The 16,641-nt window shown below is 37.3% G+C and overlaps 1 protein-coding gene across 1 annotated transcript in view; it reads right to left on the reverse strand.

Annotated features, from left to right (window-relative positions):
• LOC131088192 (macrophage mannose receptor 1-like) overlaps positions 1–16,641 on the reverse strand; it is a 53,208-nt gene that overhangs the window by 24,298 nt on the left and 12,269 nt on the right. The window contains exons 5-10 of the mRNA XM_058032044.1: positions 15,487–15,600; positions 12,964–13,110; positions 8,373–8,555; positions 5,165–5,322; positions 2,060–2,173; positions 635–750 (exon numbers count right to left, since the gene is read on the reverse strand). Coding sequence (XP_057888027.1) covers positions 635–750; positions 2,060–2,173; positions 5,165–5,322; positions 8,373–8,555; positions 12,964–13,110; positions 15,487–15,600 — 832 coding nt within the window. The remainder of the gene's footprint in view (positions 1–634; positions 751–2,059; positions 2,174–5,164; positions 5,323–8,372; positions 8,556–12,963; positions 13,111–15,486; positions 15,601–16,641) is intronic.

Raw genomic sequence — 16,641 nt, forward strand, 5'->3', positions numbered from 1 at the left:
TACCCATTTTGATTGTATAGAAGCAAATAAGAGATTGTGTAAAGCAACAAGTCATTTGCAATAAAAAATATTTTGTTTCTTAAACTTGTTATTTTTCCTATATTTCACATAAACTAATGTGCACCACTTCTCCAGAAATTCTGCACTCACTGAACCTTGGCTGCATTGCGACAGATTTTCAGGTACCAAGCGCTTTACATCATTTGGTTTCTCACTTAATTTTTAGGAAGTACCTCAATTTAAAGTCCAGATAGCTGAAAATTATATCCTCTTGCTCTTTTGTACTACCTTTTGCAACGAATTCAGAGCCATATCTCTTCATTTAATACTCAAAATTTGATTCTGTACTCCTTACTCAAGTAAGCCACCACAATTAAGAAGTAGAAGATAAAATTCTACTTTTTGTTTGACAAAACCATCTATATCAATACTGATTTCACAGCATGACCTGCTTTCATTATAAACCAGATTCTTGGATTTGAATTTACAGGTAAAAACGGTGAGAAGTTCTGTATTGACAGATAGCTGTCCTCTGAAGTAGATGTTTGTCCAATCAATATTTATTCTGATATGCAGGTGATGCTAGAAGTTGAATCCTCATGTGACCCCCTCAGACAATTTGACACTTACATACCTGTCTTCAACTGTTGCTAAAAAAGCTTGATACCTTCCACAGGTTTGATTTGCTTGAGGAAATGTTAAAAATGTGTTTCCAATGAAGTAACAATAAAAACCATGTCTTTTCCAGCCCTGTCAAAATAAATATGAAGTGATCACAAAGGGAAAGGGAAAAGGAAAGGGAAAGGGAACCAACAAAACAGAGAACTGATTTATACCACCATTACCTAACCACTAGTCAAAGGAACAATGTAATTGAAAAAGTCAGAGTGGAAGCAGACAGGACCAGAGTTTTTTAGAATTTTGCTTTATAAAACAATTTTTCATATCTAATTAATTTTCAATCAATGAATTCCACTCACAAAGGGATGAGAGGCTTTGCTGTGCACCTTTTGTGCTCAGAACAGGATTATAACCAGCATATAGGCATTATGAAATCACAAGGACAGTCTTGAAAAGCGAACTTCAGCTTGAAATTTCAGAAAGGGAATGACACCTCAAACAAGTTTGTTAATTCTTAGCTAACATTAAAACTCACTCCCAAAGTTTTGTCATTCAAATATCATTTACTGAGGAACATGCTCTCAGAGAAGGATGATGTGATCAATGACAGTTCACAAAAAAATTCTTCTGATGGTTTTTAATTTCACAATTTTGAGAGACTTTTTTCTCTACAAGCATCCTTCGTTCTGTAGGCAATGGTAACATCCATAAGTATGAGGAACTCTTTATTTCCTCCAACACTTGTAAGGATTCCAGGTATTCTTTAAAAATACTGGGAATAATCATCAAAGACTTTTCCTGAAGTTGTGTAAAGCAGACTTGGAAGAAAAGGCAATTTCTTCAAGGAAAACAAACACTCAATAAGATTTCCTATGACATAATAAATTTCAGTAGTTTTTTTGTAATTACTGGGTGTTATGTCATTAGAAAGCAAGCAAGTAAAAAATAGATCTGCTGACAATTCAGAAGAATCACAATAGATTAATTTTATTTAGTGGTAATAAGTTATTCAAAGTAGAGAGAACTGCCAGAGTCCACAGCAAAGCCCTGAGAACAGTACTGGGACAGGGACACGCTTCCTGCTATGGACAATTATGTAGAAAAATGTAGCCAGAGCTGAAGTGCAGCTGATGGCACAGGCAAACTCTTTAGGGAAGCTTGAATGCCAATCAAGGATAAATGGTCTACTGCAGGGATAACAGGTTTGAGATTTGGTTTAAGTTCTGCAAAAAGAAAGTGAGTATTAAGAGCCAAATGACAGTCATATATTAGATTCAGTCATATTTAGTCATTCTGCCATAGAAATGAGAAGGCAAGCTCTTCTGATTATGATGAAACAGACCATATTTTTCATGGGTTTTCTGCCACCTAGGTGACAGTTTCTCTTTTTTATCATTCTTAGCAGCCTATTCAGATCAGACAGCTTTTCTTCACTTACTCTCTGGCAGCCCATGTCAGTAGTTTCCTCTTCCGTAGGAGCATCTGACATAGGTTTCCTTTTACAGATGTAGCCAATTTTCTTTTCACAAGAATGGTCTGCCCAAAATCCGTCCTGAACATACAAACAGAACCTCAGTCAACTGGGCTTTAATCTTCAAAAAAAGCTGGTTTATGCTTCTAAGTATTTAATTATTTTTTGCTAGCTTTCAATGGAGAAAATCCTTCACCTAAGTTCAATACTTAATTGCAACATCTTATTCCTATCTCATTTCTTTTGGAGATGATTTACCATTGACGTAGACTTTCTTTGATTATCTGCCCTTCTGAGAAGCAATCCCTTGAGAGTGACTGCAATACACCATCTTTACAAAGACTGCTGATTTAATAGTTATGTTGGAGGAAAGGGAGATATCAGCTATCCCCAGAGAAATTCAGCTCTAACAGCAAAAAAACAACACCAGAAGACTGCATCCCTTAGTTAATACTTACACAAAACTTTGAAGATGCGAAAAGTTCTTTGTCAAAGTTAGAATTAATATTTTTATTCCTCATACTGCAGGGTCTCAGAAGAAACAATGACATTCAATGGGAGTTGTACTGAAAGTAAGGAACATGACACCATGTTCCCAAAATATTTTATGTACATTTTGGCTGAACAGATGAACTAAGATATTAGGAGACAAAGGGAAACTTGTGCAGCATTCACCTGTACCTTAAGACTACACCTTTACAACTGTAATTTCATAGCGGTTGGTGGCAATTTTTTTTTCTTTTTTAATTTGTTTTATTCTTTCAAACCCCCCTCTCCACCAAAAATGTAAAATAATCATCATGTTAATACACAGACACTTGTGCCACAATATTCCAAGTTCTCAAGACACTCAAAAACCCTGCTTCCAGCAAAAACTTTCCCAAAGCTCAACACTTCTGCTTACAACAACAAAGCCTTGGATGGCACCTGGTGCTTGTGTCTGTCCTGTGCTTACTGCAAGGAAAGTCCATTGGTGGCTGTCACATCATTCCCTACCATGTCTTTCTAATAAGGTAGGCAGACCCTTCAAATAATCACCTAAATCCCTGACCTTCCCAGTCTGGGAGAAATTAGCTTTGCAAAACCTTCAGACTTCCTCAACACAGGAGAACCTGCCCTGAAGCTGTGGGTCTCTGTAGGCACAGAGTTTGTGGGAATTGGGAGTGGGGCTGCAGTGGAGCCTCATCCCCAGTGGGCACAGCTGTGAGCAGCACTGGCAGCAATGGCACAGGGAGTGCCCAGGGCACTGAGCCCCATCCCCAGTGGGCACAGCTGTGAGCAGCACTGGCAGCAATGGCACAGGGAGTGCCCAGGGCACTGAGCCCCATCCCCATGGGCACAGCTGTGAGCAGCACTGGCAGCAATGGCACAGGGAGTGCCCAGGGCACTGAGCCCCATCCCCAGTGGGCACAGCTGTGAGCAGCACTGGCAGCAATGGCACAGGGAGTGCCCAGGGCACTGAGCCCCATCCCCAGTGGGCACAGCTGTGAGCAGCACTGGCAGCAATGGCACAGGGAGTGCCCAGGGCACTGAGCCCCATCCCCAGTGGGCACAGCTCTGAGCAGCACTGGCAGCAATGGCACAGGGAGTGCCCAGGGGCACTGACCAACCACCAAAGGGAATAGAGGGCACCCAGATCCACTGCATGAACACGAGGGGTATAAAAGGGCTAAAGAACAAGAAGAGCAGATGCTTGAGGCCTTCTGATGTGGTCTGATGTTACTCTTTATGGGCAGATGCTTGAAGCCTTCTGATAAGGTGTGATGTTACCCTGTGGGTTGAAGCTTCTGATATTGTATGTGATAGTCTGTGTATCGTGGCCATCTCAACTGTGACATATGCTGCAACCTATGCTGTGACAGGTGTCTAGTTGCAGCAAGATCACTTGCTGCCTTTCCATAACTATGTTTTCAGTGGGAAATTCATGCAGTAATTTCTAGCTACTTCTTACCATGTCTTATGAGCTGCCTTTTGTGACTATATCTCTGTTCTCTTACTTTCTCATTAACTAAACCCAAACACCTCCTTGAAAAAGGTGATGTTACAGACAGGGCAAGGCTTTGCTCCATAAAAATAAGTCATAGATTCACATGGCTTCCACCAAGGACTGATCAACCCAAAAAACATCAGCAATGGAAACATAAATATACTTAGGTAGGCAAATATCAGCAAACAGAGAAGGTCAACTTATAGTTATGCATTGTTAATTTTGCAAAATAAGAAAATACCTTTGGTATGTGTACATGCTTTTTTCCCTCCTAATAAAATAGGCAAACTCTAAAGGAAGTGGTAAGTTTAATATTTTTAACTCAGAAAAAGGAAAAATACAGCATCAACACAGACTGACTTTTATGCCTAGTATTATCTCTGTTCCTGTAATATTCCTAGGTCACTGATCATTGCTAGATTTCAGCAGACAGCCCTTTCAAAGCAGCCTTTAAATTGTAGGTATAGAGTCACTTCAGGAAAGGCTTTCACTAATGCCACTGCTAAGTACTTTACCACTTTTCTCACAGCTCTTCATGGGCAGTGTAGCTACAGCATAGCAATTAAACCACCTAGATCCAAGATTTATAACTTTGCCTAGAAAAATAAAATTAAGATTTTTATTTTCCTCTGAAGAGATTACTTCTCTCTAGCAACAATAAAAATTTGCTAGTGCAATTTTTTTAAGGTGAATCCCATATTCAGTCAAAACATAAAAAAAGCCAAACATATCCAAAGTGTCTTTTTAGCTTCCTGAAGAAACACATTTACATGTTTGTCTGCTTCCTGGTGTAATTATAAGATTCTTTTAAAAGAAAGTCCACATTCACAAACTGAAATTCACAACTATGGATCTTGAGGGGCAGTTGCCACTACTTTTCTGCTTCTCAGGGACGACGGTGAAATTTTCTGGAAAACTCAAACAGAGACCCTTTCTCAAAAAATTAATTTCTGACTCCAAAATCGGCTTCTTCAAGCAGAAATATCCCCATTTTAAAAATTGGTTTTTATTTACTCTTGCAGAGAAAAAACTCAAAATATAAAGGAAATCTTAAGACAATTTATTCAATAGCTATGTGACTTTACCTTTCCCTTCATAACAACACAGTCCTCTTGCCTGTTGTTTGCGTGGGTGGGTTCTCCACGAAGCCACCTAGTGTAGGTGACAGGTGTTCCATCACTCCATTCAAAATACATCTGAACCTTGAGGTCATTCAACCCGATCCACAGCTCATCAGATGGCTCTGAAACATACAATTAACAATCCTGTCACATAATGTGAAATCTCTTCTTTGTGGAAAAGAAAAAAAATTATTCTCAGGAAGTTGAAAAGGCAGCCAGGAAATTAGGGTTCTCAGACTCATAGAGGTCAGACTGATTTTCATATACCCACTCCAGTCATCAGGACAGGCCAGTCACCAAAGTGGCAATAAAATAAGGGTGTTCAACTTCACAGAAAACAACCAAAATACTCCTTTTCTGAATTATTTTGCAACATAACAAGGTTCATGTTTTTTTCTGATTCATAACTATTTTAACAAGATATGAATAAACACATAAATAAGATATTAGCTCCCCTTTTCCTCCTACTTTTAGTATAGTGAAGAAAGAAATGTCCTATTTTCTAATGCTAAAACACCCAGTGATGTCTTTTATGGCTGAAAGCCAGAGTACTTGCAAGTTTTTCCATTATATGTGTTCCTATATTTTATTTCATTTCAGAGTAAAGTGAAATTAATGTGGTTGTTGGATTTTTTTTCACTTTAAAGTTAAAGGAGTCAGCTGTTGGCTTTTGGCTTGAAGGAAACTGCCGGATTGGCCAAGGAATTTACTTCACACTATCTATTTCTGAGAGGTTTCCCATTCTGGCCCACTGAGATACTGCAAATATCACCCTCCCAGCCAGTCACTTGAATGACAGAGTCAGTTCTCTTCCCTTTCTCCTTCCCTCCTTTAACTCTCTTGCCTTTATTACACCTAAGTGTGATCAGCCCTCATAGCTCATCCATAATTTCTTACCATCTCTCCACCCCTAAGACTTCAAATTCTCAGGCTCCATTTTCAGACACACTCCTTTACCCTTTCTTGCAGACCAAATTTTGTGTTCAGAAATCTCCCAAAATTATGGTTCAGCATCCTTGTGGAAACGCTTCTGCTAACACATTGAAAGCTGATCCAGTTCTACTGCCCATCATGCTCTCATTCCCTCCTTGCTCACTGCCATCTATGATGTTTAATTTATTTTTGTTCAGTTACCTGTTAAAATCTTTCTGTCTGTGTTCACTGAGCATTTAGCACAGCAGAGGCATTGTCCATGCTCAGGGCTCCTACAGTGGTGGGCTCACACCATGTAATATGAGCAATAAACAACATTCTTCAACAAAATAACTACATCAAAGCCATCTAAATAAGCCATGTAAATCTACGGAGTCTCTTCCTACATAACATCTTTTTCCTCACTTCTTTTTTGCAATCATCTCTACAGCTGTATGACTAAATACCAAGAGAGATTTTTTTCCAGCAGTTTGTAAAGCTGCTTCCCATTCTCAGTCATGCTCTGGGGCACACTTGTGCCATGTCACATGCTGGACTTCCGTGTAAACATCCAGAATGCACTTCTTTATTCTTCATGTTCCTCTCTAAAGTTCTCCTTTGTGGGTGATGCCAACAAAAGCTCAGCTACCATGACAATATTCACCTCACTGTACCCCTTCTTCCTTTGTTTCATCATGGGACTGTGAATTGTTTGGCACAAAGATAGACTTTTGTTCTTTCTGTACAGCAGTGCTCTGATGCAGACAAGATTTTTCTAGGCGTTGCAATACATGGTGTTCTCCTCTCAGTGGTGAACAAGGGTAATCTGACACAGTCATAAATTGTCGTAAAAGGCTTCTCTAGTTGTTCCAATTTTACTCCTCTGAAAAGAACACTTTCAACATAGTCTGTTGCTGCTAGTATGTCATTTGTGAGAAGCCTGGTTTCCTTCATGATTATTTGCCTTTCAAAAACACTCAGTTTTACAGAAACAGAATAGCAGTCAGTTCAGGAAAGGTCTTTGGAGGAGGTATCAAACTATGAAATAACCTACTTTGTATATGTAACGTGAAAATACAACTAGTTTTCTTTAGAATCTAACTTCTATCAAATGCCCTGATATCTCATCAAGAGGTCCCACCTTTCCTAAGAATATCTTTTAAAAGAGTAAAAGTTTCATGAGAGACCAAGTCACTCTTTCAGGAATGTGAAGATAAGCACAAGTTGCTGTGAGGGTAGCTAAGATACAAAAGTAAATCATATCAGCTGCTTTGGGATTTCCACTCCAGGACTGTTGCTATGCTGCAGCTCAAAGCACATGGCTACACTTTGAATGAAGGATAAACTAACTCATCTTTACCTGGCACTGAAAGCACACGTAGGATCAGACACTGCCAAGAGGCACATGTAGGTGTGAACCTGCTTCTTGTATCCAAAAGCAGTAAAGTGTTCCTTTGTGCAAGAGCAGGTTCATGCAAAGCAATAGCAACCATGAAATTGCCTCAGAGTCAGCACGGCTGCATTCTCCTAATGAACACATCCTGCACCTGCAGACTGACTTGCCTTGCAACAGCTCAAATATGTGCTCACAAACCAAGAACATAAATACCGTATTTGGTATGGGACACATTTGATTTGTATTCAGATATGGATCTGAATCCATGTACTGGGACAGATGGACTTGTGTTTCAGGAGAAACACAACCAGCATGACTTGAAAGATTAAGGATGTGGCAGTGTTAATAAGGACACAGATCTTCCCAAACTGTCTTGGACCAGCAGGCCTCACTTCCCCGCCATTTATTTTTGAACATTGATTGTAAAATCCTTTTATCTTATGAAAAAGTTTTAAATTCCTTTAACCTATATAGAAGGAGAAAGGAAGGAGAAGCAGACCCTAAGAAACAGGAGTTTGAAGATAATGCAATTTGCATCACTGACCACAGCTTTTTTGTGGTAGTAAATCTTGTTTGGTTTTGTGCTCCTATTCTGTGTTCTTGTTTTCTCTGATTTTTTAGATTAAAACTGAAGTCCTTTTGTACTCTGTGGTCAGGACAATTATAGGATATTATTATATCCTATTCTGTGTACATCCTATCCTCTGATTTTTTAAATATAAAATTTAACTCCTTCTGCACCCTGTGATCAAGACAATTAGTATTTTTAAACAGTCTCCTCATTTTATTAACAATTAACACATATTCAAAACACCTTCTTTACTCAGTATATATAGATATATGTTATTGTGAAAAAATACTCACGGTACCCAAGCTGAGAAATAACAAAGCTGTATTCTTCAACATTATGGATGCTTGCCAGATCTCCATCCTCTTTCCTGCAAGATGTTAAGGCATCTTTCCATATTTTGGGGTCCCTATGAATTATGTAACAGTGACCAGCATATGACATCCATTGGTGAGGACACCTAATAGGCACATTAGTCTCTGAAAAGAAAAATTGCCATGAAGAGTTTCAGAATTATGTTCTCAACTAAAGACTGAACATCAGATCAGAAAATATTTAACAAAAAAATTTAATTATATATTTTCTTCACAAAGAACTGCAGACTTGAAAAATATAAACAGTGATAAAAATCTGCATGAATATTTGAAAGTTGAAATTTACACACTTAAAGAATACTACAGTTGCAAACAAGTGCTTGCAATTTGAGAAAAGACAATTAAAGACAGTTTTGTCTTTTATATGCATGCATATATGCAGACTAAAATGTAAGGTCTGCAGAACGGTGCTTTATATTTTTTCTACACTGATGTCAGCACTTCTCTTTAACCCCCATGCTCATCTGTTAAGAACCTGACATTACAATACATATTGAGAGTAATTATTTTTCAAAAATCTTAGGCACTTTATGGATGAGCCCATCTGTAGACTACTGAAAGAAATAACTGATTATACATAATCCTAAGAGAATCCAAATAAGACTACTGCGTTTAAGAATCCTTTTCAGAAGCTTAACTGAGAAAATTACGCTGTCAAAGTAAACAATTTATGCTTAAAACTTGCTTTCAGAAGCTCAGTAGAAGAGCACCAGGGTATTGCCAACAAACACATTACTGCTCAGCAAACAATTCAACCTCAGAAGGAGTGCCACCTGAACATGTAACAAACAGAGTATTGCTGTTGTAGAAACAAATTATGATTCTTGCAGCTCTTTATTTATAATCAGCAGATGGATTTAGCAAACACCAATATATAGAGTAGAACAAGGAGAGCAGGTTTTCAGAAATTCTGCTGGCAAAAAAACTTGTATATATCAGAAGAAGGAGCAATGTGTTTGTTTAACAGTGTGATGTATCCTGTAGAAATGTTTAAATAGGCACCCAAATTCATGACCCATCAAGCCATTGTTGCAGGCACATATCCTGTTTCAGCTGGATGATACTGATGATTAATAGATACTTAGTGTCATAACACACAAACACACATTTCTGTTATAAACAGTACCTGCTCTTTCAGACCTGCAACTAAAACGTGCCAGCATGTTCTCACAAAGTTCGAGCAAAACTACTTTTTTCCCCAGGACAAGGGGAAATGCTTGGTCAGAAAGTTCTCAAGTCTGCCAAAGGAGAGGAAAGGGTGAAATAGAGGGTGGGGGAACCCCAGGAAAACAAACTGAATGTAGGTGGTGATGTTGGGAGAAATGAGCGAGCACAGAGGTGACAAATGCTGTTGTAGAAATTTGTCTGATGCTTCAGACAGCCGCCTAATCCATTTTATATCAGGTCTCAGCTCTGAGCATATGCATTGAACTTTGCTTTGCCATAAATCAGAGAACACTCAACATACCCTCCTGCAAACCACAAACACTGCATAGAACAGAAATCAGCAGGTCAGACATAGCCAGAGAGAGTCACAAAGGTATTTATGTCTCAGTGAGTCCATGAGCATCTCTTTTTCAGTTGGATGCAGACTGCGACAATATCACCCACTAAACACTAAAGCAGCTATGGCAGAACAGCAAAACTTTTGCTTGTAGATCCAGTAACAAGAGGGAACTTGTTGCAGGCCACAAAAAAGAAAAAAAATATTGATGGTCCAGTTTCTGTGGTGTAAGTCTTATTGAATTACATTGCTGGGGATTTCTTAGTACAAGAAACTCTTCAGTTCTTCATTTCAGCTACTCAGCAAAAATTAACTCTGTACTTCCCCATTCTACTTTTAAAGAGACTACTAGACAACTCAAAGCCATCCAGTTCACTTTTTCATCCTAATGGAAACAAGTACTGCTCCCTGGACATCATTTCACTTAAACAAAAGAAGCAATGCAAATGATCATGAATAAAAGGTAAAAGATAATATTACATTAACATTCAAACAATATTATTCCAAATATCAAGCTGATAAATGTATTGGCCTGCAACTGTACAATAGTTATTCCTCAAATATAGAGCAAATACTCTTGTGAAGCTGACTTTCTTGTAAGCTTGACTTTCTGAAGTCTGAGAACTCTCACAGTGCTTGATTTGTGTGTCTAAAAGGCTGAAAGCACTAGCTAAAGTCAGTCTCATGATTCTGAAATTCAAATTTCTCTCTTAAACCCATCCTATGTGGTCTGATAAGACAGATGCACAGCATCTCAGCAATAACAGTAGGAGCATTTATTTCTTCTAACCAAATATTTAAAGAAACACTTGTAAACAGTGCTTTAGGATCACCACAATTTGTTGGCTTGGGATGAAATCTATGTTGGCAGTCACTTTGTGGAGTGATTGATAAATAGACAGCCTTTCCTTTCAGCATTTTGAATTTGAAATAAATACATTTCTATTAATATACTTTGCTGGGTTACAGAACAAACGCTCTGTAGTCCGAAGACACTTTGATGCACAACATGATGTGGCCCTCTGCTGGAAAAAATATTTTGTTACAAGAAGCAAAAAAACAAAACCAAAACAATCCTGCAGGTGTTTGCTTTATGAAAATCCATCTGTAATGAAAACAAATATTCTGTAAAGATTTTTCCCGACTTTGTTTTGAACACAAGCATGATTACATTCTGTTGTAAACGTTCCTCTGTCCCTCATACTGCCTTGTTAGAGATAACTATAACTTCCAGGGTTAAAATTTCAAAGGCTTTTCTTTGTGTTTAATGTCAAGTGAACAACTAAGTGCATGTATGAATTTGCAATTAATTTATTTCTTAACTCAGGAAAACATAATCTGCCATGAGTTTTCCTTTACACCTTTAGAAGCTGAGGGCACCTAACACCTTGCATGATTCCATACTTACTCCTTTTATTACTTCCCCCCATGGGACATTTCGGAAAATATTTTATTAATTGAACTACTGCCAATCTCTGGTTTATCTGTCATAATGTTTACTCAGCAATTTCTGTTTAATTGATAACGTTTTTCTCCTCCTTCAAATTTCTGGTAAACTGAAGGGTGGAGGTGGGGGTTAGGAACAAAAGCTGAATGCAAAAGAGAGTAATGACCATTAGACACACATCTCCCTCCAAAACAAAACCCCTGAATATAAATATAAATAATATAGCAGCCAGTCTTAAACTGGTATTATATTTATAGGCATCAGTGTTTCAGAACTGGTGTATGAAACCTGAAAAGGTGTGCAGTAGCCAGTTAAACAACCTAAAACAACCTCTATAAATGAAACTATTTGAGTATCACCTGTATACAAATACTAACGAAACTTTACATCTTAAATTAGGAAACAATTTTAACATGCATTGAAGTCTTTCTCTGCTAAAGCAATGAATGTACTTGATTTCAACACCAAATCATCAATTGAATTAATGAATTAATATGTATTTCAATATCTAATTAGTGAGACACCAACTAATTCTTGTGGTTTTTTCTCTTTGCAACAAAGCAAAAAATAATGAGGCAGAATTCTCTGTCCTAAGTGTTTTTAACAGGACTGATTCCATATTGGCAAAAGCAAAAAAAAAAAAATTAAAAAACATTAACTGTTCTTTAAGCCAAATATCAAACACTGATTTTCCAAACCATCTTTTTTGCAAGTAGTGATGCATATTAATAAATTAACTGGAAATGTAATTCCAGTTCAGCCTTCTGCTGCCAAAACCTATACAAAATAATATCAGTGGATTTAAGAGATACAGATATGACCTGGAAAAAGAAAAGAACTTGGAAAGAACAGAAAGAAGGAGTGATGAAACAAAGGCGTAAGTTAAAGATATTTATAGTACACAGAGAGAAAATGAAGAAAGAGGTCAAAATAAATCCTATCACTCTTCTGTCTTTCTTAAGTACGTGAGGTAAGTTTCAGCGTTACATTTCTTCTGAAAAAGTGTATATAAATACATATTTTAAATAATTTCTTAAAGAATTGTATATGCTTTTATATGTATACAAATGAATATTTTTATATTTCTATATAAAGTTCTCTATATTTATAAGACATGTAGATACATTAAAAATATCTAATTCGAAAGAATTTAAAAACAGTCTTCTACTCCACTACTGACTTGCACCAACCCATAAGTAGTGAAAATTCCAGGAAGAAGTGGATTATTTTCATTGTGTACATGAGTTTTCAGACAATTACATTATTTTAAAAACATTGAATTCATTTTTTATTATCATCAGAATCAGTTCTGCTTGGTTTTGGAAGAGTTCAAGATTGCAAAATTGTGGAGTTCTCAAGACGATTGAAGATTATTACACAGGAAACAGGGAGACCAGAACAAAAAGGAAGTACACACTGTTTACTTTTAGAGGGAATCTTGGTCAAACCACAGTCTACAGAGTCCTTTGCTCGGTTTTACCATATGCAATAACATCTATTCCAGTTACAGGTACAAAACATTGGTCACAAAGAATTTGTTGAGGGTTTATTACCAAACCTACCTCTAGGAATAATGAAAGATTCTAGAGTGGCATTTCCTCGTTTACAAATATAGCCAAGTTTCTTATCACATTCCCAGTTCTCCCACTTAGCACCTTTGCCAGGATTCAATGCACCACAGATTTTCCCAGGTTCTGGAGAAGGATGGCCTTAAAAACAAAACAAGCAAACAAAACAAAAAACTACCACCACAATTCTCATCAGCAACAGAGTATAAGCACAACATGGTTATCCTCCCAACTCTCACATTCCCTTCTGGTCCATACTTCAACCATAAAATGCATTAACACACAGACAATTGTGGTACATGGCAGTCCTTTAGCCTGAAGGGGGAAGTTCATTCCCTTAAGAGAAAATTTTTCCACAGCAGCCACAAGTTGCAAATTCATAATTTAACAGCCCCTTAAATGTTCAAAGTCCTGGTAGAAGGTGTTACAGTGTATATGCTTATTTTCTTCGGTATTTTTTTCCTTTTCTAGATAGAGAATGTCTAAGCTCCAGAGGACTGTCTTCAGGTAAAAAAAACCTGTTCCATAAGTTAGCCAAATTCTGTACTCAGTATAAGAAAAATAATAAGCAATTATTTTGCTGATGTGAACTTCATTTGTCTAAACAACATGACAATATCAGGATATTGATATATTTTTGTTATAGTTGGTTAGCATTGATACTAACAAAAACACCTAGAAGAAAAGTAGAAGCTGTAGAACAAAATAAATTTCAGCAATAAACCAGGTGAACTTTTCAAGATCTGACATATTGTTATTAAACTTAGCTTGTTTTTTCTTTAATTTCTGACCATACGCCGCTATTCTGCAAAACAAGCATTGGTGCTACACAGAATAAACACAACAGAACAATACTTTTAAAGTCCAAGATTTTTCACTGAAATTTTCTTATATCATTATGATTTCATTACTTTAGATTAAATATAGTCTTATATTTGCAGTCATGTTCTATTTTTTTCCCATAGGAGAAATAAAAATGCTTACTTCAAAAATACAATTTTAAATTGTTTTATTGCATAAAGAAGTACAGCTATCAGCAGCTAGATCCCCAAAATGTCTAAGCAAAATTAGTTTAGTTTAAACACTGATAACAGTTCAATTTTTTGTCTATTACTTTAGGGCTAGTGCAATAGAAAAATCTGAACTTTCCACAAATTCCCTTAAAATGTGTTAGTGAAAATACTTAAGAAAAAGTTCTTAAGTATTCAGTGTAATGGGGATGAGACAGGGAGGCAGAGCCAACATAAAGTCATGAAGGAGATAGCACAAATATAAGATATGTTATATGGACATAAGGGTAGAGTATTACCTTTGAATGAAATTAGGGACTGTAAGGAGTTAAGGATAAATGGAGTCCATTTCTGTTACATCAAACCCCATCTTAACTATTTCATTCTTTACAGTACAACTGAGAGTTGTCTGCAGTTTTAACAACCATGAACAGCCCCTCTTGCTGCTTTGGCTCCATCTCACAACTCTGTTTCCCCCCGTCCTCCTTACATGCGGATTCTCATCAGTGCACTCGGATGACAGACCTGTAAATACCTCCACAGCCACTTGCAGTTCATCTCTTTGCCTCTGTGCTCACTCCACTGGAGAGCTATTTGTAAAGTAGTTCAATTCACTCTTCAGAGCTTGCCTGCTCAAGAAGTTTGTCCACCTAAAACGTGCTTTTGGCCTAATCTACACAAGGAAGGCCCTGGGTGGTATACTGGAGCATGCACTTTTAGTTACTGATGATTAAATGCTCAGTGAAGATAAAGAGCATTTACACTGCAGAACTTCAGACACCTACTTTAAATTAGTCTCCAAAAGATCCCTGAATAGCCAGTGCAAAGGAACAAGGCAAGGGTCCTGCAAAAAAACGCTATTACATAGGCACTCTGAATAGTCAACCAGAGATGCAGCCCTTCACCACAAGCACAGATGGCACAGAAACTTTCTGATGATGGCACCAGAGCTCAACACTGCAGCTACAGCTGTGGAGTAGCTGGGCTTCTGTGAAAATAGTCTAGCCTCAAATGTTCAGCTTGATATGTGTTACTGTTGAGGGTAGGTTAATCCTAAATGAAAATGAAAAGCTATTCTTGAAGCAAATAAAAAAAAAATTGAACAAAAACAAACTGGAAAGGAATTTGAAGAAAAGGAATAAACAAACATAACCGCCTCACCGTTGATCATCCTAATTTCACAAATTAAGGCTTCTACAGCACTTGGTTTCTTCTGCATTCAAAAATAAAATAAATCAGGAAAATAAGCAAATGAAGTGTCAACAAATGACTTAAAACTTTCCTATGGATTTTTAGCCTACCATTTCCGTTATGAATAATAAATTAAGCCTGGGCCATATCCCTAGCATAAGGGCCATTACTCATAGTGTTCATAATCACAACCAGAATCTTTCAGCATCAAAACAAGGCCAATAATTGCAGGAGAATAGAGTGCTAGAAAAGATATTTGTTACACAATGACCAAATTTGTGCCTTTTGAACTGGGTAGCAAAGCATTTAACCTTACCTGGAACCCAGTTTAAGTACCGGAAAGGAGCACCACCAACCCATTGCCATCCACTGTTGAAATTCAAACTGTTGAGGCCAAACCAGAGAGCTGAACTCAGTGTGCGAGTCAGACCTGGGTAACAGAGACACAGAGAGACACTGGAAGTCCACAGCAAGAGAAAACACTCCTCAAAACTCGAGAGCTGAACTCTTGTTAAGCCTTCTCTTTTTTCCTAGTACAAGTTTTAACAATTTTTAACATTCAAGTTAAGGTGGTTATGCAAAACCTGATAAACAGGTCATCCTACATCAGTTTAGTTTTTGAGTTTTGACATATTTAGATTGGGGGAATTTTATTACAACAGAAAACAAAATTACTCTTCTACCATTGATAAAAAACATGAAACTTGTGGTTTTTGGAACTATAAAATATTAAATGAATAAAGTTGCAGAAAAGGTCACAAAACCAAAAAGCAGTTTTCTAAAATGAAAATAAAGTTTCCCAGTGTGTATTTTCTGTTCCATAAAATCAACAAGTTTGAGTTTCGCAGTCTAAAAACCTGTTCTCATTTATCAAAATACATTAAAATGCAATCATTGCAAGCACCATCTTTTTAACAGCGTATCTTGTGCATTTTTCAGACTGATCAATTTCAGTCCTTTTGCCAATGTTAAGTCAGTTAGCCAATGTTAAGGTTTTGAAAAAAATCAGTTGAAATTTATTCCTCTAGCTCTGAAAAGCACTTAGAAATATCATGCTTATGTATGGCCCTGCTGAACATTATTCGTAGTCAGTACTAATCCATTGTCTATCTCTGCCCTCAGTATAAGGCTGCGAAGAGCAGCTGGATGCCTGCTGATTTTTTTAATTTAAGTGTGTTTCTGCATAGTTCACAGAAAATCATTGTGCAATATGTATCATTTGTTTCTGCTTCTACTGATGGCATCTTTCCAAGATATTTCAATTTGTAGCTGCCTTTGACACCACAGCGATGGGCAGCACTTGAAGCATGGCAAACTTAAAAGGAGAGGTAGTTGACTGGAAAGAATTGGAATCTCAGACCTGGTTTTGCATCAACACATTAACATGCTCTATTACTTCTCCTGAACAAACAATTTGTGGTTGGGAGAACTGAGAACCGAGCATGACAGGAAATCCTAGTACTGCCAGGGT

This window comes from Melospiza georgiana, chromosome 1, assembly GCF_028018845.1.
Source record: "Melospiza georgiana isolate bMelGeo1 chromosome 1, bMelGeo1.pri, whole genome shotgun sequence".
Taxonomy (NCBI): domain Eukaryota; kingdom Metazoa; phylum Chordata; class Aves; order Passeriformes; family Passerellidae; genus Melospiza; species Melospiza georgiana.